Here is a 22,392-nt window from a genome sequence, read left to right on the forward strand (position 1 = left end):
TCCATATGATAATGAAACTTTAATTTCTTTTAATTCCCAGTTTTTCCACTTGGAAGACAGTGGTCATTGATTTATTTAAACTGGTTGCCTTTAAGCCTAGGTTAGTGGCTCAATGCCATTATGCAAACTGAGATTGTCATAATAATGCTAATTTACCTTGTATTTCCCCTTTTTAAGCTGTGTATCTGTTACTTGTTAAATTTGTGCAGCAATACAAGTACTAACAGCATAAAGCTGACCCAGCATTTTGAGATGATAGAAAAAGATTATGGAGCAGACAAAACTTGAACTGAATGATGGACTACAGGTCTAGCTGGAGAGCCACTCTAACCTTTCTGTTGTTCAAATCTGGCTGAATGGCTTTTGACACTGACTCATAGTAGTCACTTACTCCCTCCAAAGTGGGACCAGATCAATAACCCAAGATAAGTCCATCCTAGGACTATGGGACAATCAAAATCTCACTACAGGATGATTTATCAGAAGTGCTTTAAGACAAAAGTCTTGATTAAGATTGAGAAATATAAAAGTAGTTGACATCAAAATGGACTCATTCATCTATTTTAAAAATGACAAATTGAGTGACTTGGAAAGCTGAGATAGGAGGATCGCTCAAGGCTGGCAGTTCAAGACCAGCCTAGGCAACATAGTGATACTGTGTCATTAAAAAAATATAAGAACCTCAGGTGATCCGCCTGCCTTAGCCTCCCAAAGTGCTGTGATTATAGGCTCAAGTCACTGTGCCCTGCCAAAAAGCATTCTTAACAGAGGGAACAGTTAGTGTGAACAGCTGTGAGTGAGTGTGTTGTGTTGCATGTACTTGAAGTCCATCTGCAAGATATTATCTTAGTGTGTTTGGAATGATATAACAAAACACCATAGATTGGAGGACTTATTTTCTAAGTTAATTTTCTCTTGCTATTACAGAATACTTAACATTGGTTAATCTTCAAGAAATGAACTTTATTTTTCACAATTCTGGAGGCCAGGAAGTTAAAGGTGAAGGGGCTGCATCTGGTGAGGACATTCTTGCCATTGGAGGCTTTCGGTAAATTCCTGAGATGGTGCACAATATCACATGGTGAGGAGGCTGACCATGCTAATGTGCTAGCTCAGGACTCTCTTCCTCATCTTATAAAGCCACAGTTCCCCTCCCATGATATTCCATTAATCCATTAACCCATGGATGGATTAAATCATTCATAAGGGCATAATCCTCGGGACCCAATCACCTCCTAAAGGCATCTCCTCTCAATATTGCCACATTATGGATTAAGTTTCAGTGTGAGTTTTAAAGGGGACATTCAAACTACAGCACTTATAAACAGCAGAAATTTGTTTTCACAGTTCTGAAGGATGGGAAGTCTGGGATCATGGTTCCAGCAAAGTCAGATTCTAGTGAGGGCCCTCTTTTGGATTTCATAGACGGTGTGCCTTCTAGCTATGTTCCCACCTGGTAGGAAAGAGAATACAGCTCCCTGGGACCTCTTTTATAAGGGCATTAATCCCATTTATGGGGGTTCTGCACTCATGACATAATCATTTCCCAAAGGCCTCACATCCTAATATCATCACATTGATGATTAGATTTCAACATATGAATTTTGGGGGGACACAAACATCTGAAGCATTGAAGATATTAAGGAGACTAACACAGCTGGTGGAAAGTGAGTTGCTCAATTCTAGAAGATACGTAAGTTAATTATATATTTGTAAGTGCATGTGCATTTGCAGGGGGCACATAAGGCCTCAGGTCATTATAGGGACTTTGTTTTTTGATTTAAGGGAGATCGGGAAATGGCTAGTGAGGTCTGAGGTGACATAATCTGAATTAAATCTAGCTGTTCTGTTAAGAAAGAGTAGAAACAGATTGAGACACTCTCAGGAGGATATTGCAATAAGCCGTGTGAATGATGGTGTCTAGTCCAAGTGTTGTAGCAGCAGAAGTGGTGAGATGTGATCAGATACTGCAAGTAGAACTGACAGGATTTGCTGAAAGATTTAATGTGGAGTTAGATAAAGAGAGGGGCTAAGGACAGTTCCAAGATTTTGGCTTGAGTAATTGGAAGGTTGGAAGTGCCAGCAGGTAAGTAAGAGAGTGGGAGAAACATGTTTGGGGTGCAAGGGCAGATCAAGACCTAATTTTAGACATAGTGTTAAGATGACTTTTAGAATTCTAGTCCATTAGAGAAATGGATATATATGCCTGAAGTTTAGGGGAGAATCAGCTGAAGATGTAAATTTGGTATTTAAAGCCATAATACTGGACAAGATCACATGGGGTGTGAGTGTAGATAGAGGAGAAATCTCAGGATGTGGTCATGGAGTACTCTCAGATTTATAGATCAAAGAGAAAAGGAAGAACCAAAAAAGGAGACTGAGATGTTATCAAGTACAAAGAAAAACAAAAAAGAATCATATCCAATTTAAGATATTGTTTCATGGAAGGAGAAATCATGAAAGTCAATAAATACTTCTGGTTGGACGAATAAGCTGAAGCCTGAAAATTGGCCATAGGATTTGCAAGTATGATGCTATTGGTCATGTTGACCAAAACAGTTTTGGTGAAGAGATAGGTACAAAAGTCTGATTGTACTGTCTTCAACAGACAATGAGAGGACAGTTATTTGGAGACATTGAATTTAGCCAACTCTTTCTAGTTTTGTTTTGTTTTGTAGAAGGACAACAGCAAAAGGTCAGATTAAGAGAGGGTTTTCAAAAGATTGGAGATATTATAAGCTCTGTGGGTGCTGATGGCAAAAAATTGGCAAAGTAGGAAAATTCATGAAGCAGAGGAGCAAGTAGTATTGCACAGAAATGTCCTTAAGAAAGGGAAGGGTCTTGATCTCAGGCACAAGTGGAGTAGCTGGCATCTCATCCATGGGAGCAGGTAGTGTTTGATGGGTAGATGGGTAGTGAAAGCATACAGAAAGTCTCTATGAATTTTTAAAATTTTATTTTGTTGATGAAGCAATGTCATCACTGGAGATTGAGAATGGGGTTAGAAAGAAAAGAAGAATTTTGCCAGGTTTTCAAGAGGATAAAAGAGAATGGCTAGAAAGTTGTGGAGAAATAAAGGGGAGTATTATGCTGTCCAATGCACAGTGGACTACAGGAGGGAAGATAAGGCATAGAGTGGGGTGGCAGGGTTGGGAGCATGGTGAGAGGAACCAAAAAGATAGAAGAGTAGTCCCAGCAGCATCAAAGAATTGTTGGAGAAAGTAAGTTCAAAAATAGAAGATGCGGTTGAAGAAAGACAACTAAATTGAAAATATGAAAAGGTAAGGTATTTAGTAATGACACTGCCTAGTGTATGACCAGAGGCATGAATAACTCAGGGATGGAGGAGATGATTGGCAGAGAGGAGATCTTAGAAATGGGAGACCAGATAGTAGAAGGATCATTTGTGTGGGTGACATCACAATAATATAATATTGAGATGGCAATAGAGACAGTATTAGAGATAATTCTAATTAAAATAAAAAATTGGCCCAGAGACTAGCAAATGCCAATGTCTCCAGAGTTGTTAGAATTGCAATTTTTTGGAGTCCTCCCTAGATCTAGTGAAGGAGAAACTCTGGGAGTGGGGCCCTGCAAACAGCAGTTTAACAAGACTCCCAGGTAATTTGATGCTCGTAAAGGTGATAATTATTAATACCTCTATGGTAGCACAGGTAATAGAGAAATTAACAGCTTGAAGAAGTAACAAAAAGTTCAATGAGTTAGCATTTAAACTACAACTGAAAGTTCTTGCTAGGTTAAGTGACAGGAATCTTAAAGGGAGCAGCATTTATAAAGAAAAGATAGAATCATGAAAAGACCTAAGGTAAGATCAAATAAAACTATTCAGAAGTGTAAAATAGTTAACTGTTAGTATCTGAAAATCATGCCTTTCTTGCTAGGAAGGCATTGCCTTGGTTTTTTAGGAATCCTGATAAAACATCACAAACTTCTGTTCACTGGTGTAGGGACAGTATAGAGTGAGTGCTTGAAAACTGCCTTGGCTTTCCAATCTATTTCTCCACAACTTCCAATCATCTCTAGCGAACCTAGGAGAAATAATTCCACAGAGCAAAAGTTATAATACAGAAAGTGATGCAAGGAGGATGCAGACTCTGAATGACGTCAGGTATTCCTGGGACCCGCCCACCGTGGGCGTTTTCCACCTACAGCCAGGCGCCTTCGGGGCGGAGCTTGCGCAGGGTCAACGTCACTACTGAGCGCCGGGCGCGTTCCGTAGGCGGCAGATTCGAACGTTTGGACGGCGGTTTCTAGGTCTGAAGAAGCGTCGGAGGAACCGGATTGTTTTCCCTGAGCTTGTGTACGGTGCAGGGAACACCTCGAAAGCTGAGGCAGCTGGTACCTGACGGAGAGGATGGCGCTGTCGACCACAGTCTCCCAAAGGAAGCAGATAAAGCGGAAGGCTCCCCGTGGCTTTCTAAAGCGAGTCTTCAAGCGACAGAAGCCTCACCTTCGTCTGGAGAAAAGTGGTGATTTACTGGTGAGATTCCATCCCTTCTCGGGCTGGGAATGGGGGACGGGGAAGTAAGGGCAATAACCTCTAGCCTTTTTTTTTTTTCCCGCCCCGAGCCAATCAATAGCGCCAATCAAAAGCTCTTTCAGGCCCTTGTTTAAGGCAATTCCAGCAATGACAAGTTACGTATGCCCCCACCCTGGCATGTCAGTTCCTATTCCTGGCGCTCAGTTGTCCCGGGCCCCGCCGAAATGTAAATATCTGGATCTTTTTGAAGGGAGGCTCTTAGTTGCATGAGCTTAGCATACAGTTGCTGCTTACAGTTTTTAAATATTGCTGTTTAGGAACACAGTCTGGCACTGTGATTAATGTACTTACAAAGGCTATGAAAGATACACTCTTTAAAAAATAGATTTTGGAATTCAGTCTGGGTCATTTTTATTTAGCTGTTGTAAAAGGCGTTGCTCACATGCCTTTTAAGCGCCTCTCTTCTCGCCTCCCTCCCTCTCTCCTCTTTCCTCCCATGCCTCCTTCCTTCTCCTCTTTTTACGCATTTAACCAAACATATTGCCCTATTTCCTCTAAGAGCGCTTACTAAAAGAACCTGATGCGAAAGTTTATTTGTAGGAAGAACGCTCTCAACTGTTAATTCATTTTCCTAGACAAATACTAGAACACCTTGTCAGTTTTTAAGCTAGACTACTAAAGCCTTCTTATTTGACTTATAATACCTGAAGCCTAATGTTCTCCTAATTAGAAGTCCCAGGCAAACCACTGTATAATAATGTTTCTGTCTTGAAATAAATTCAGTTTTTGTGTTGAATGCCTGGAACACATATTCCTCTGGCACAATGAACACTATTTCTGTAGGTTTAAACCACAGGAGGCATGTTTGGTACCTTGTCACAAGAGCTCTTTGAGTAAAGGAACCATTATAAATGGACACATAATTTCCAGAAGATCAGGGTACTCGATTGTGGATAACAGGAGCATACTTCACGGACAGTCTTTGGGAATACATCATCCTAACTGCTCTTAAACGACATTGGTTTTTCTACCTTCTCTTTTCTCTTTTGCTTCGTAGGGTTCTCCACTGGCACCCAATCTGTTGCTTCCTTTTTGCTAAACTGCTCTAGAATTGTCTCCACTTTCCCCCTTATTTGTTCTCTGAAGCCGAAACAGAACAAAAACCCATTTTCCCCCAGAAAAGTATTACTTCTATCCTCTCCCCTTCTTTTTGTTCCTTTCTTAAATCCTGTAAGAAAAGGCAGTACAGGCTGTCTTGTGCCCTACCCCAATTAACTACCCTATGCCGCTGATAGAGGTGGCACAAGTGAATGGAATTAAAATGAAATTCACTTGCAAAACGTTTTTAGGTAGTTTCTTATGGAGCTTTCACTGGGGCTTCTAAATGGAGGGAGAGGAAATTTACCTATCAAAGATATCCAAGAGACTACCAGCTTGAGCAAATGGCTTGGAAATTTCTCTAGTCAGCATACCCCCACATCTACCCCTTTCTACCCCAAAGTACCCATGGACAGAGGGACTCCATCGTGCGGTGGGATCCAGGTGGCATGAGAAGGCCGGTGAGTTGAAATTTCAAGCGGTTGTGTTGATGGGGGATAGAATGTTCTTTGGTTACCAGCTTTTCCTAGGTAGTATGCTCCTCATCTTTGGCTTTCATTAAACAGTTCCCCTTCACTGTCTTATATATGGCAGGCATTACCTTGGTTTCTTTATAGTTTTCTGCTCACAGTTGACACTTCATAATCTTACATAGCAGGCAGGCATCCCACATCATCCACAAAGATTTTTTTATGGTTAAGGAAGTTTGTTTTGATCTTATGAACTTGGTCAGCCCTAAGAGTATACATTATATAATTGAGCTGTTGTATTGTTGTCTAGGAGTTTCATATGTTGATGTCTCCTAGTGTGGTATGCAGCTTCTTGAGGAGAATGAATATCTTCTCTTCTGTCTCCCATTATCTTTAACACAAAATTAATCTACTTTTATGCTGCCTTTTATACATGATATTTCCACTGCTTGAAGATGTCTTCATTCCACTCCACTTGGCAATCTACAATGTTTTCAAAATCCAGTTCAAATGTTGCTTCAGTGAAGTGTTCCTTAATATCCTTTGAAAGAATCAGTCTTACCTTCTTCTCCATCATCTGGTGTCACAGATTCGCCTTTTTCCTTATGGGTTTGATTCTCCCACTAGTCTGGGAACTTGAACTGGGAAATTTTTGTATTCCTAGTGTTTAGCATAATAGCTTCAACATTCTGAGTGTAAAATTAATTTTGGAAATGCATGATAACTATATGTGGATTGATGTCATTTCTAGCATTTTACTTATAATTTCATTGTGTTATTTTATTCTTCACTGGCATTTTTAAATTTTGTTTGTGTTATGCCTTATTCGATTGTTTAGTCCCAGGGATGGTACTAGAGAAAGAGTTAACATCTGTTAAAGGAATACTGTGCAAATATCTGGGTGCTTATAGTTCACTTAAAATTCAAAAGTGCTATGACAAAGGGAGGAAGAAGTCAGGCTGGCCCAGTCTTTCGTCAACTGAGACTGTCAAGTGAATATTTATCTGTAAATTTTCTTTTGGTTTATTTTCCAAGCAAGCGGATTTTTAAAAGTAAACTATTGATGGAATAGCTTATCTTTTTCAAGTTTGAATGCCTAACTAAATGCCCTAAAACTAACTTTTGTTCTGACCATTTAATATAAGCCTTAGCACACGGGAGTAGCACCACTCAATTAACTGTTTTATCACATAGATATTGGTTGCTTGAAAAACATTTCGTGAGATCGGAAAAAGTAATACTAATTTGTCTCAGTATCTGTATTAGGGTTTGCTAGAGGGATAGAACTAATAGGATAGATGTATATATTGAAGGGGAGTTTATTAAGGAGTATTGACTCACACAGTCACAAAGTGATGTACCACAATAGGCCATCTGCAAGCTGAGGACCAAGGAAGCCAGTCCCAGTCCCAAAACCTCAAAAGCAGGGAAGCTGTAATGCAGTCTTCAGTCTGTGGCTGAAGGCCCTAGATTCCCTGGCAAATTACCAGTATAAGTCCAAGAGTCCAAAAGCTGAATAACTTGGAGTCCAGTGTTCAAGGGCAGGAAGCATCCAGCACGAGAGAAAGATGAAGGCTGGAAGACTCAGCAACTCAAGTACTTCCACGTTCTGCCTGCTTTATTCTAGCCCTGCTGGCAGCTGATTAGATAGATGGTACCCACCTAGATTGAGGGTGGGTCTACCCAGTCCACTGACTCATCTGTTATTTTCCTTTGGCAGCACCCTCATATACCCAGGAACAATATTTTGCATTATTCAATCCAGTCAAGTTGACATTCAATGTTAACCATCACAGCATCCATGGCTCATGACCATGAAGAGGAAAGGATATTCCACCTAGGTTAATGAATTAAGTCTTAAGACAGTGTAGTTTAATTGGGGCTGATTTAAAAAAAAAATTTTTTTTGGCCTTATTTGGGAGATGTGGTGGGATGTTCATGCAGTAATAATTACTACCTATCTACTACATATTGAGCAATGTGTTAAAGGACACTGTTGTCCTTTAACAGTGTTGAAAAGGCTAGGCATAATTCTTGTCCTTACAGTACATTGAGGAAGATAGCTAAGTCAGAAATTACAGCATGATGCAGTCTATGTAGTGATAGGAAGTTCAGAGTGCTGTAGATCAATATAACCTTACATATTGGGGGAATTTGGACTTTTTGAGAAGTCTGTAAACAACTAGGATGCCTACAGCAAGGTTGCATTTGAATTCTCAAAGAAGTTCAAAAGGCGTAGTGTAGAACTGGAAGCTGAGAATGGTGAGAGATGAAACTGGAACCCCAGTCAAGTGGGATTTAGTGTTAAGGAATTTGGAATTTATCCTGAGGGTATCTGGAAGCTGTTTACCTTTAGAAGTAGAAAGTATAGATTAACAAATGAAATTGTGCCATATTATGGGGTGTTTTGCTACCAAATGAAATAGGCTGAAAGTTTAAGAAATAATTGATACAGTATAATGTGAATAATTGAAATTAGGATGTTTTACCTCGGAGTTCTTGTGAGAATTCAAAGAAGACAGTGCATCAAAAATGTACCAAAAGAATATCCACCTTTCATAGATTCTTCATTTTGTTTAAATTCCCAAACCTCTGTTTTCTCCACATATCACTAGAATGCTTTAAACACCTATATAACAATCTATTAAAGATTTCTGCAGTATATAAAGCATTAAAACATCACATTACTAGTTACTTAACGTTTAGTGTACTGTGGGAGAAGAGAGTGTGCAATACACAAGATAGTGAATATTAAGTTCTGTGTATAAATTGTTTTTCTAACTCCAAAGATCACTTACTATGATGTAAATAACAAAATACATCATGTTAAAGATACTATCTAATTGGATCTAAGTTAGTAGTGCCCTCAGGTACCTGGCAGAAGCAAAGGATGGGGAAGATATGTGCAATAATATAAATAAGAGTACTACATATCCTAGAGTGGGGATTGAGATAAGACTTTAGCTCACTTCACATTTTCTTTTGCTTAGCTTACATGTACCTTAACTTTTTTTCCCAAGGAATGTGCTTATAGGTTAAGATTTTTGTTGCTTTGGATGGTGATTTTGAGTAAAATACTTAACAAGATGTTATTGTATATGATATATCAGAGCTTTTTATATACATATATATAAAATATCAGATAATGTTGATATATATATATATCTGATGATGAGTACATATGTTTTGCTTATATGTAGAGCTTGTTTCTGTAAGAATGTACAAGAAAGTATCAGCTGTGGTTGACTGGGGGATGAGATGGGGAATAGACTTATTTTTGATAGTCTACCCTTTTGTAACTTTTTTTGTTTTATATTCCTATTTTAAAATAATTATAGTCTCAAAAGAGGGTGCAAAAATAGTACACAGTCCCATGTATCCTTTACCCAGCTTTCCACAATGCTGGCATCTTACATAACTATAGTTTTTTTAATAGCCTTTTTAATTTTTGAGTTTGCTTATATTATCTATTTTAAATAAATTTTTAAAAAGAGTCTTGAAGATTATTAATAGTAAGTATGGTTATTTTGTGATAGTTTTTGGGTGACAAATAACTTGGCCTTTGTACATAGACTTTTTAATTCAACTTAATTTCAACTAGTAACGTGTTTTTAAATAAATATTCAAGTTAAATATATAAAATATATTAAACATTTTAGGCTATCATTCTACAATCTGAGGTCAAAGATTTTTAATATAGTTTTTGATATTTTAATTTAAAATATATTTTTTGATGTTTTATATTTTTTGATGTTTTATATTGTAGAATGATATTTATATTTATAGTTTTTGATGTTTTATATTGTAGAATGATAGCCTAAAATATAGTTTTTGATGTTTTAATTTAAAATTTTCTGGAAATTTTAAATTATGTTATAAATTCAAATCTATTTGTATCAGAAGGAGGTATATTTGTTACTGAGTGAATCTTAAATAAGATTGATATATAATGATGCTTTACAAAAAATGCTATTGTTTGTGGTCTTTGGTCTGCCTTACATAGCTTGTTTCATGTATCGCAATGACCTAGTCTCTTTGCAGGGAATCTAAGAAGGACTTACATTAGACCGAATTCTATGTAAGTCTAAATAGAAGAGAATTAATTTAATCACAATAGTAAATAGTACAACAATAAATTTTGAGAAAATTATTTTCTGAAAGTCATTATTTCAGTGCATTAGTATTTAAAAATCCACTGGGATTTTCTGTTTTAAAGGTCCATCTGAGCTGTTTACTGTTTGTTCATCGATTAGCAGAAGAGTCCAGGACAAACGCTTGTGAAAATAAATGTAGAATCATTAACAGGGAGCATATACTGGCCGCAGCAAAGGTAAAATCCACATTTCTTTTCTTGAACAAGAATTACACTTCAAAAATACCACTCAATTCGTCACTTCTCCTAATTTGTTTACCTTACTCAGCTTTGTTGACTGAGTTGATGTTTTGCCTTTTAGGAGTTAATGATTTTAATTAAGGAGTTAGATTTCCTCCATGAGTATCTCACTGGTTTCCAATGGTAATATTAATGTAATGGCCATTGCTTTAGAGGAAACATTCATGTTTCTATAGACTGCTAATCTGTAGGCTGAGAAGATATATCACCTTGAAATTTATCAAAACTTACTTTCTTCTTGAGCATTTGAAATTATCTTAATTACCCCATTGTATTAGTCCACTTTCACACTGCTGTAAAGGAATACCCGAGTTGGGGTTTTTTATAAAGGAAAGAACTCACTCACTATCAGGGGAACGGGTCGGGGAAAACCGCCCTCATAATCTAATCATATCCTTTCCTTAGCATGAATCATATCCTTTCCTTACAATTTGAGATGAGATTTGATTGGGGACACAAAGCAAAACCATATCACTAATTATTTGATTTCTTATGACTTTGTTTTGAGATTTGAGTGATTTATGGGTGAAATCTCTTATATAGGTAGAGATGATTGCTGCTTACTGTTGTGTTTATATGTTAAGAATGTGTTGCCTATGGCACAATTTTCCAGATATATTCCTGAAAATGTTATTTTCAAATAATGTTGATAGAGGCCCTACCTCAAATGCTTTTGTGGTCAAATAAGTATAGATAACATAGCATGCTGTATTTCCTTGATTAGTCACAATATTATTGTAGAACTTTTTTCTATAAGAATATGTAAGAAACTGGCAACCACAGTTGATTGGAGATGATAGAGGAGAGAAACTTATTTTTGACAGTCTAACTCTTTGTAGACTTTTTTGTTTTAAATGGATTTTGAAATAAGGTACAAAAGTAGTTCAGAGTTCCCATGCATCTTGTATCCAGTTTCTCTAATCCTAACATCTTATTTAACTATAGTTAGGTAAAGTTATGAAAGGCTATGAGAGAAATACAGCAGTAAGGAAACTTGTTGAATTCTGTTTAGTATTTTGTAACTTTATTTGAGTATATAATATACTCAGTATTTTGTAAATTGATTTGAGTATTCAAACTTTCTTTCGAAGTACTTATGATATTATCTTGTAGAACAGAGAAGTACTAGCTTAGATACAGATTTATTTGATGGCCTTTTGGAAGCCTAGAAATGTGCATGTCTTGGCATTTTCTAGGGACTTTAAATTATCTTGCAATTATAAACCTTCCAACAAATTTCTAGGCTATTAAAGTCAATGTAAATATTTTTCTGCAGGAAAAACAAGGCTTAAGATATTTAAGACTATACATGTATGCTTTAAAGTTAGGATTTTTATTAATAAACTGTAGGTTTATTTGCTTAAAATGGTAGATACTTTAAAAAAACCAGATCTTCTGACTAATGCTGTCAGTCTTTTTACAACTAAAATCTCCTTTTATTTGTTTCACAGACTATATATTTTGAAAATAGTCTACTTAACAAACTCTTCAGCATAAGATAGCCAGTTTTGGTCTCAAATGATTATAATTCCAGTCCAAATATAATAGATTTAATGTCACAGTGGATTTGTACTACTTTATAGTCATGAAATGTCTGAGTTAGAAGACTTTGAGTTTTAGAATGTTAACTCCTTAATTGATATTGTTTAACTCCTAATTTAGATAACTATATTGTCTAAAAATTTCAAGTTTGAAACCATTAATCTTAGCTTGCAATTGAAGAAATTAACATCTGAAGGTAACTAATAAAGCCAGGTTTTTAGAATCTAGGCATGTTTCATATTCATTGAGATAAGGCTATTTTAGAGAAATCTAAGACAAAAGATTCCTTAATCACCTTCCAAATTGGGTTTTATAAATTCAGTCTTGCATATTATGTACCCAGGATTATTTAACTTTTTGTTAAGGAATGATATTTTATTTTTCATTGGTATAATACGAATCTTATTTTTTTTTCTTCTTACAGGTAATTCTAAAGAAGAGCCGAGGTTAGAAGTCAAAGAACATATTTTTGAAAGTTATTATGATACATTCTTTTGGGTGGTAACAGGTCATAAAGACCTTTTTTTACACATCAATTACTATGGGATTATTAAATATTGGCTAGAAGAGATGGGTGTGTTTGTTTGTTTGTTTGATGGCATGAAATATCTCAAGTAAATGCATAGGACTACTTAACCCCTTTATAGAAATTATTTTTATTTTAAGTGTCCTCTAGGTCAGTTTGCTTTTGTTTCATTGCTGTTGCAAATATTTTATATATCAAAAATGAAATCTTACTATATTAAATACTTTGGAAAGATATACTTCTTAGAATTAAGTTTATATATATTTAGATTTAGCCACAGTTTATGGAATTTAATCTCTGAAGAAAGACAAATGCAGTCAAATCTAGGTGCACTTTCAATATTTTTAAATGCAGTCTACTTTTACATTATGCCGATAGTAATATTATAATTTCTCAACTGGACAATTGTAAACATCAGGTAGATTTTTGAAAACCTGTCTCCCTCACAACACCAAAATAATAGACATTATGGAGCAAATGACTTATTTTCTTCAAGTCTTATGGATTTAATAGATAATGTTTCCCCGTAAATAAAATAATTTAGAAATTGTGTATTATTAAATAGTTGTTGTTTTTAACTTTTTATTTAGAAATAATTATGGATTTCAACCTGTAGTTGTAAAGATAGTACAGAAAAGTCCCATGTATGGTACACCCAGTTCCCCAAATGGTTACATCTTACATAATTACAGTATAGTATCAAAACCAGGAATTTCATATAGTTACAATGTACACGTGGTTCTGTTGCCATTTTATGGTGTAGGTTTGTTTAACTGCTACCATAATCAGAAATATTTTATTACCAAAAAGGTCTCCTTGTGCTATCTTTTTACAATGATTCCTAGTTTAGCATATGTCCTACCCTGAACACGGTGCATAAACCCTAGCAACCATGAACTGTTCTCTGTCTCTATAATTTTGCCATTTTGAGAATGTCATATGAATGGAATCATATAAGAAGTGACCTTTGGGCATTGGATTTTTTTTTATGTATCAGTAGTTTGTTCCTTTTTATTACTGAGTAGTTTTCTGTAGTATGAAAGTACCACAGTTTGTGTAACAGTTCAATTATTGAGGGGCATTTTGGTGACTTATAGTTTTGGTTATTACAAATAAAATTGGTGTGAATAGTCATCTGCAGGATTTTATATGAACATAAATTTTAATTTCTCTGGGAGAAATGCCTAGGAGTTTTATTCTGAGTTCATGGTAAGCATAGGCCTAGTATGCATGTATTTATGCATTAATTTATTTTAAGAGACCGAATCTTGCTGTGTCACCTAATTTGGAGTGTAGTGGTGTGATCATAGCTCATTGCAGCCTCAAACTCCTGGGCTCAAGTTAGCCTCTTGCTTCAGCCTCCTGAGTAGCAGGGATTACAGGTGCAAGTTGCCATGCTCAGTTGTCTCAGTTTTAATTTTTTAAACAGAAATGGCCAAATGATCTTCCAGGGTGGCTGTACCATTTTACATTTCCATTAGCAATATCTGAGAAATCTTAATATTCTCACAAATATTTGGTAATATTACTCTTTTTTAGTTTAGCTGTTATGACGAGAATATATAGATAGCATTGTGGTTTTAATTTGCATTTTCCTATGGCTCATGTCTTAGCTTAGGCTGCTATAATGAAATACCATGCACTGGATAGCTTATAGATAATATACTTTTCTTCTCACAGTTTTGGTGAACCAGAACTCTGAGATCGTGGTGCCAGCATGGTCAAATTCTGGTGAGGGTCCTCTTCTGAGTTGCAGATTGCTAACTTCTCATTCTATCCCCACATGGAGGAAAGAACTCCAGAGAGCTCTCTGCCCACTTTTAAAGGACATTAATCTCATTTATGAGGACTTTATTCTCATGACCTAATTACCTTCCAAAGGTCCTGTCTCCTAATACTATCACACTCACCAGTGTGATAGATTTCGACATACGAATTTTGGGGGACACAAACATTTGTCCATAATAGCTGATGATGAACATATTCTCATATGCTTATTTGCCATCTGTATATTATACATTTTTATACGTTAGTGACATCAAACGGAAAGAATACCTGTGTGGTCAATCTTGAACAGAAAGCCTCATGGATTCATATTTCAGCACCATATAATAATATATATAATATATTACCATGTTAGTAATTTTTTTTTTTTTTTTTTTTTGGAGACGGAGTTTCACTCTTGTTACCCAGGCTGGAGTGCAATGGCGTGATCTCGGCTCACCGCAACCTCCGCCTCCTGGGTTCAGACAATTCTCCTCCTTCAGCCTCCCGAGTAGCTGGGATTACGGGCACGCGCCACCATGCCCAGCTATTTTTTTTTGTATTTTTAGTAGATACGGGGTCTCACCATGTTGACCAAGATGGTCTCGATCTCTTGACCTCATGATCCACCCGCCTCGGCCTCCCAAAGTGCTGGGATTACAGGCTTGAGCCACCGAGCCCAGCCTGCTATTGATTTTGTACATTGATTTTGTATCCTGAAACTTTGCTAAATCTGTTTATCACTTGTAAGAGCCTTTTGGTGGAGTCTTTAGGGTTTTTAAGATATAAAATCATATTGTTGGTGAAGATAGATTGTCTCTTCCTATTTGAATGCCTTTTCTTTCTTTTCCAAATTGCTCTGGTCAGGACTTCCAGTACTATGTTGACTAGGAGTGGTTAGAGTGGGCATTTGGGCATTCTTGTTCCAGTTCTCCAGCTTCTGTCCAGTCAGTATGATGTTGGCTGTGGGTTTATCACAGATAGGTATTGTTATTTTGAGGCGTGCTCCTTTGATGACTAGTCTGTTGAGAGTTTTTATCTTGAAGAGATTTTGGATTTTATTGAAAGCTTTTTCTGCATCCATTGAGATAATCATATGGTTTTTGCTTTTAATTCTCTTTGTGTAGTAAATCACATTATTGATTTACATATATTGAGTCAGTGTTGCATCCCAGGAATAAAGCCTCCTTGATCGTGGTGTATTAACTTTTTGATGTGCTGCTGGATTTGGTTTGCTAGTATTTTGTTAAGGATTTTTGTATTTGTTCATCAGGGATAGTGGCCTGAAGTTTTCTTTTTCATTGTGTCTTGAATCAGAAATAAAAAGAAAAACACACCAGGTGGATTCACAGGCAAATTCTTCCAGATGTGCAATTTCATTAAGTTCTTCTCTTATTTTAGTTATTTCTTCTGCTTGCTTGGGGTTGGTTTCTACTTACTTTTTTTTTTTTTTTCCATTTTTTTCCTAGTTCCTCTAGGTGCAAAGTTAGATAGTTAATATGAGACCTTTCTAAGTTCTTGATGAAGGTGTTTAGCACAGCAAAATTTCCTGCATTCCAGAGATTTTGGTAAGTTATATCCCTATTTTCATTAATTTCAAAGAATTTTTTGATTTTGCTATAAATTGGCTGTTTACCAAGGAGTTATTCAGGAAAACATTGTTAAGGTATTTGTGTAATTTTGAAAGATCTTGATATTGCACTATATTCTGACAGGATACTTGATATGATTTCCTTTTTTTTAATTTATTGAGACTTTAGACAGCATGTGGTCAGTCTTAGAATATGTTCTGGGTGCAGATGAGAACGTATATGCTGTGATTTTTGGGTAGATTATTCTGTAGATGTCTGTTAGGTCAAATCAGTCAATTGTTGTGTTTAAGTTCAAAATTTCTTTGTTAGTTTTCTGCCCCAGTGATCTGTCTGATGCTGTCAGTGAGGTGTTGAAGTCTCCCACTATTACTCTGTGTCTAAGTCTTTTCCTAGATCTAGAACTTGTTTTATGAATCTGGGTGCTCTAATGTTGGGTGATTATATAATTAGGAGAGTTACATCTTATTGTTGAATTGTTGTCTTTATCATTATGTAATGTTCGTCTTTGTCCTTCTTAATAGCTGGCAGTTGAAATTCTGTTGTGTCTGATATAAGAATAGCAACTGCCCCTTTTCTTTACATTTGCATGATAGATCTTTCTTTATCCCTTTACTTTGAGCCTCTGTGTGTTGTTATTTGTGAGATGGGCCTCTTGAAGATAGCAGATAATTGGATCTTGTCATTTTATCTGGATTACAACTCTGTTCCTTTTAAGTGGCATGTTTAGCCCATTTACATTAGGCCTAGTAAGTTGGGTTCATTTCTGGATGCTTTCAGAGGGTCTTGACTCTGTATGGGATCTTTATTTGTGGATTAATACTAGTATTGGTATGTGAAATTTTGATACTGTTATTGTGTTAGCTGGTTGTTAGGTAGCCTTGATTGTGTATTTGCTTTACAGTGTTTGTGGGCTTTGTGCTTAAGTTTGATTTTGTGGTAGCAAAACAGGTTTCAGTTTCATATTTAGCATTCTCTTAAAGACATCTTTATAAGGCTGGTCTACTTGTAACAAATTCCCTCACTGTTTGCTTGACTGGGACGGATTTTATTTTTCCTTCATTTATGAAGTATAGTTTGGCACAATACTAAATACTTGGTTGGAATTTCTTTACTTCAAGCATGCTGAAAATAGATTCTCAATGTCTTCTGGCTTGTAAGATTTCTGCTGAGAGGTCCACTGCTAGCTTGATGAGATTCCTTTTGTATGTAGCCTGGCCTTTCTCTCTAGGTGTGGTTAAGATTTTTTTTCTTTCTCATTGACCTTGAGAATCTGATGACTATATTATGCCTTAGGGATGGTTGTTTTGTATAGTACCTAGCTGAGGTTCTCAGTATTCTTGAATTTGCATGTCAATTTCTCTGACTAGATTAAGGAAATTTTTGTGGTATGTGACCTCAAATATATTTTCCATGTTGCTTATTGTCTCTCTCTCAGGAATGTCATTGACTTGTAAGTTTGCTATCTTTACATAATCCCATATTCCTCAGAGATTTTGTTCATTAAAAATTTTTTTTTTCTCTTGTTTGAATTGATTTGAAGAACTGGTCTTCAAGCTGTGAGTTTGTTGCTTTTCCAACTTGGTCTATTCTGCTGCTACTACTTTCTATTGTATTATGAAATTTCTGTAGTGATTTTTTTTTTTTTTTGAGATGGAGTTTCGCTCTTGTTGCCCAGGCTGGAGTGCAATGGTGAGATCTCGCTCACTGCACCCTCCACCTCCTGTGATAAAGTGATTCTCCTGCCTCAGCCTCCCGAGTAGCTGGGATTACAAGCATGTGCCACTATGCCAGGCTAATTTTGTATTTTTTAGTAGAGACAGAGTTTCTCCATGTTGGGCAGGCTTGTCTTGAACTCCCAACCTCAGGTGATCCACCTGCCTTGGCCTCCCAAAGTTCTGTAGTGAATTTTTAATTACAGAAGGTCAGTTTGTTTCTTTCTTTTAATGGCTATTTCATCTTTCAGCTTTTAGATCATTTTGTTGGATTCCTTGAATTGGGTCTCAACTTTCTCATAAATCTCAATGAGCTTCTTTGCCATCCAGATTCTGAAGTCTGCGTGTGCCATTTTGGTCATTTCAATCTGGTTATGAACCATTCCTAGGGGACTAGTGGGCTCATTTGTAGGTAAGGGAACACTCTTGACTTTTTGAATTGCCAGAGTTCTTGCACTGATTTTTTTCTCCTCTGGAGGGGCTGGTATTCTCTTAACTGTGGTATAAGTTTAATATAGTAAGTTGGGTTCATTTCTCAATGCTTTCAGAGGGTCGTGGGTCTGTACGGGATCTTTATTTGTGGATTAATTCTTGTACTTGGTTTTACAGGGGTGTTTATGTTAGCTGAATAATTTTTAGTGTTGTAGTTTCAGCCGTGATCCAGTAGATGGCGCTTAAAAGTAATTGCTGGTAGATAGGCTCCTAATAAGCTGTGTGGCTCTTTTGTATTTCAATGATCATAACCATGTTCTGTGGCGGGCAGAGAATTGACCGCCCCCCCCCCACTAGGTCTGCTCCTGAGCATTTAGGGAGTCCACTCTGATCACTGTTACCCCTCTCGTGTTTCTTTTGTTGAGTGTTCCAGGCTGTGGGACTTGATCAGGCAGAGGCCAGGACAGGGAGATAGACCACGTTCTTTCTGAACTGGTCCTGTGGAGAGGCATGCCTCACTGCCACATTTCTTGTCCCTCTTAGTGCTGTGAAAGTGGGGACTCCTTTGCTTGAGTGCTGTCCACAGTTCTCAGCTCAGTATTCCAGGGCTGTGTGCCATAGCCTTGGGGTGCTGGGACTGCCAGTGGCTTAGGGTTGGGCTCTGGCTGTGCTGGGGGATACAGAGTGCTCCCAGAAAAGCACTCAAGTGTATTAAAGCACTCAGGCTGGGCCATGGAGGCTGTGCTATGCACACATTCCTGTAGTGGGTCGACAGGGGCACTGGTGGATAGGAGGGGCTGTAGAACTCATGCGCCCTAGTCCTGCAGGAAAGCCAGTCTGTGGTCTCCTGGGTTGGTAGTTAGCTGGGGCTGGAGCTTCTCAGAGGGAGATGATGTGTCCTAGGGTTGAGCATCTATGGCTGCACTTTGTTAGAGCCACCTCATGCACAAAAGCTCCTGGGCTCTGTGCCAGCTAAAGCTCTGTCAGCTTACTCCCTGAGCATATCCCTCTGCCAGTTCACAGGTCTATGGGGGTGTAGGGTTACCTGTAGCTGGGATCCCACTGGTCTGCCGTGAGATTGAGCTGTCCCTCAGCCCCTTCACCCCTTCCCCAGGAGCTGTTTGGTGCCAGGAACTAGCTCTAGCATTCAGGTACCTGATTCAGGGTTCCCGGCTTCCTCTTTAGCCTCAGTGTTTGTAAGTCATATCTCTCTTTCCACCCTCAGTGTTTTTTGTCGAAAGTTCTACCAAAATTATATTGGTTTACTTGTTAATTTGTTCTCTCTCAGTGGGAACAGCGCTTTCTGGCTGTGTCTAGTTTCCTATCTTGTCCTGCACCTCAATTACATATAACAGTTCTGTGCCCTCTAGTGTCTTTGGTACTAGTGGTTGATAACCTTTCTAAGTCTCTACAGCATTTAGTTCTTTTTTCTACATCCTCCTCTCTTCTGATTTCTTCTCCTATGATTTACTGTAATTTCTTTAAAAATTATACTGAAAAGCTTTTTAGAGTGAAGATTCATTCTGGAAATACTCTTCTTGATTATCCAAAGCTACTGTGAGAGAAGTACTGCTGGTGGAAGATGATTGTTTCAAAGATATATCCTGTATGGAGTTGGGAAAATTTTGGCTTGCATGCTTAAATTTTATTTTAAAAACAAATTTTTAGTTAATCTAGAAATATACTGTAAAATAAAGATTACCTATGTTAAGTCTCAATTTGAAGATTATTTGTGAATTCATAGCCCACCAAGATCTGTTTCTTTAGTGAACCAACAGCACTATCTAGAGACACTGTACTGGTAAGTGGAGAGTTTCTGAGATTTCTATATTGGTTCCTAATAGCAAATAGACCAGCTAGGAAAAGTGGTTTGTGTTCAGATGGAGAGATTACATCAATTGGCTGTCTAGAATTGGATGGGAGAACTAGAATTCACTGGCAGCCCAGGTATGTATGTTTGGCCTGCAGATAAGTTTTATTTGGCCCATGTAGTTTTTGAAAAAATTGATTAAATTACTTGATTACATTTCAAAGTTAGATTTCATATAGAAGTTTAATTTCTGGCTTATTTTGAAAAATTGAACAATACGGCAATAATACATCCACACTTAGTTGGACCTAAATAGTAGCTTCTTCCTTTAGATGAAGGCATATTTTTGGTTTACTCCATTTAGGCCAGCTGTACTTATGTTAACTGTAGCACCTCTGTAGGCATTTGAGTTCATAATTCGTTTGAAACTTTACATCTGACATTTGATATTCCAAGTCAGTTTTAGTGGCATGTACTACCCATGACTCTGTTATATTCTCTTTCTCATCATGATATTTTCCAATATTTTCTCAGGTTTCTGGTAGCAATTAGCCTGTACCATTGGTTCCAGAGGTTGCTCAATTGTAAGTTCAATAGCAGCAGCCAGGGCCTTAAGGAATCTGGAGTAGTAATAGGTATTTGAACTCATCTAAGAAAAATCTCCTATCAACCTTATCTCTCCTATCCAAAGGAACTCAAATTTGTTAAGATTTTTTTGTATCTAAACAGGCTGGATTAAAACTGTTGTACAATTTGCAGCTTTCCAAGGGAGTTTCTTGGACCTCCTGAATTTAGTGTGCAGATAATAGTGCTACATGGGATTTGGTTCTTTGTATATTCAGCACCAAAGGGGACCTTCTCAAATTGTACTTACTCACTCAACAATGTCTCTTTTTCTTTTATGATGCTTCTCCAGGAACCATAAAAGCACAGAGTTGTCTGGCTCACACTTCTTTCCTTTTTAATCCCGAGTTTGACAAGTTGTAGTGAAAATGCACTTTAGACTTAGTTCTAGGGTGGTAATTTACTGTAAGCAATACCTGGTATTAAACCTGAGGTCTATAATTCTGAATGGTAGCCCTGCAAAATGCATGCCAGTTGAGCACTCAATTACGTGTATTTTGAGTGGATGAGTGATGGAAACTACTTAAAACTCATCCTGTTTTGACCTAGTCTTTGTGTCACATTCAAAGGAACAGAAACCTGTGTCCAAATGTTGTAAAGAATAATGCAGAACATAATTTAGGCTGTCTTAAAGGCATGGTATAGCATTTTCTACAGCATTTCACAGAGAAATTTCTAAGATTTTCTTCAGATAAGTTTCCCTTTTCCTAAAGTTTCCTATTAATAAAATCTGCTAAAAATTCTGCTTCTACTGTCTCCAGGGAACTATCAATATTTTTTCTTCAGTGTTCATTAGCTCTTCCTCTTCTTCCTGTGCACTTCATTTCCAACCATCCTAATGTGCGTGAGCACACATCCCTCCATGTCTGGTATTATCCCTACTCCTTTCCATGTTATATGTAACTTTTTCCTATTAAGGTGGCTTTTCTCATGAGAAACAACTCTGTGAATAAGTAAATAAAACTGTCCATTTTATTGTATGTACAATGAAAACTTGAATGAAAGAAATTTAGTTTTTCTCTTACCTTGTCACCCTCCTATGTGAAGAAAGAGAATTACTGAAATATTATGGGATATATAAAGCATATTAATAGCTAGGCAATCATAATAGAGCAATAGCATTTCAGAAAATACCCTGTTTGCATTATAGTTAAGGTATTTAGTCCTCACAAAAACTCATAAGAAAGATATCCACAATTCACTTATTCACAAATCAAGAAACTAAGATTCAGAAAGAAGTAACTTGAACAAAAACCTGCTCAAATTGCCCATGATAGGCATGCTCAAATTGCCTTAGGTAGAACTAAGTCTAAAGTGTCATGTAGGCAAAAAGGTTGAAGATAATAGTCCTGGTGAATATTGAGATGTACATGATATGAAATGACTTAGTATTTCTTGATTTTTGGGTAGAAGTAGTCTATGGGGATGGCCTAACTTTTACTTCAAATATTGTAAACTTGGGAGTCGGAATATAATTAAAATGGAGTTGTGACCTAATTATAGATTTTGAGGAATTTACATGAGTTGCAATTAAACCACTGTATTAGTCTGTTCTCACATTGCTATGAGGAAATACCTGAAACTGGGTAATTTATAAGAAAAGAGGCTTAATTAGCTCATGGTTTTGCAGGCTGTACAGGCTTCTGCTTCCAGAGAAGACTTAGGAAACTTACAATCATGGCAGAAGCTGAAAGGAAAGCAAGCACGTCTTACATGGACAGCAGGAAGAAGAGAGAGAGAAGGGGGAGATGCTACACACTTTCAAACAGCCAGATAGATCTCTGAGAACTCTATTAGGAAGTCTGCTCCTATGAACCAATCACTTCCACCAGCCCCCTCCTTTAATCCTGAGAATTACAGTTTGACATGAAATTTGGGTGGGGACATAGAGCCAGACCCTGTCAACCACTGTTAGGATATAAGAAAAT

The 22,392-nt window shown here is 37.1% G+C and overlaps 1 protein-coding gene across 2 annotated transcripts; it reads left to right on the plus strand.

Annotated features, from left to right (window-relative positions):
- Window positions 1-4,236: 4,236 nt before the first annotated feature.
- On the plus strand, window positions 4,237-19,748 carry CENPW (centromere protein W). Of its 2 annotated transcripts, XM_002746934.7 has the most exons (3): window positions 4,237-4,501; window positions 10,286-10,399; window positions 12,429-19,748. In XM_002746934.7, exons 1-3 carry the CDS (start codon window positions 4,376-4,378, stop codon window positions 12,453-12,455), a joined length of 267 nt encoding a protein of 88 aa, XP_002746980.1. In that variant the 5' UTR covers window positions 4,237-4,375; the 3' UTR covers window positions 12,456-19,748. The 2 variants fall into 2 exon arrangements, with proteins under 2 accessions (XP_002746980.1, XP_017826865.1); XM_017971376.4 differs by lacking the exon at window positions 12,429-19,748 and having other exon boundaries at window positions 10,326-10,403.
- The last annotated feature ends 2,644 nt before the right edge of the window (window positions 19,749-22,392 follow it).

This window comes from Callithrix jacchus, chromosome 4, assembly GCF_049354715.1.
Source record: "Callithrix jacchus isolate 240 chromosome 4, calJac240_pri, whole genome shotgun sequence".
NCBI lineage: Eukaryota > Metazoa > Chordata > Mammalia > Primates > Cebidae > Callithrix > Callithrix jacchus.

Coding starts and splice junctions, on each gene's coding strand:
- CENPW (XM_002746934.7), top strand. CDS start 4,376: ATGGCGCTGTCGACCACAGTCTCCCAAAGGAAGCAGATAAAGCGGAAG. Junction 4,502..10,285: donor AGAAAAGTGGTGATTTACTG/GTGAGATTCCAT, acceptor TCTGTTTTAAAG/GTCCATCTGAGCTGTTTACT. Junction 10,400..12,428: donor ATATACTGGCCGCAGCAAAG/GTAAAATCCACA, acceptor TTCTTCTTACAG/GTAATTCTAAAGAAGAGCCG.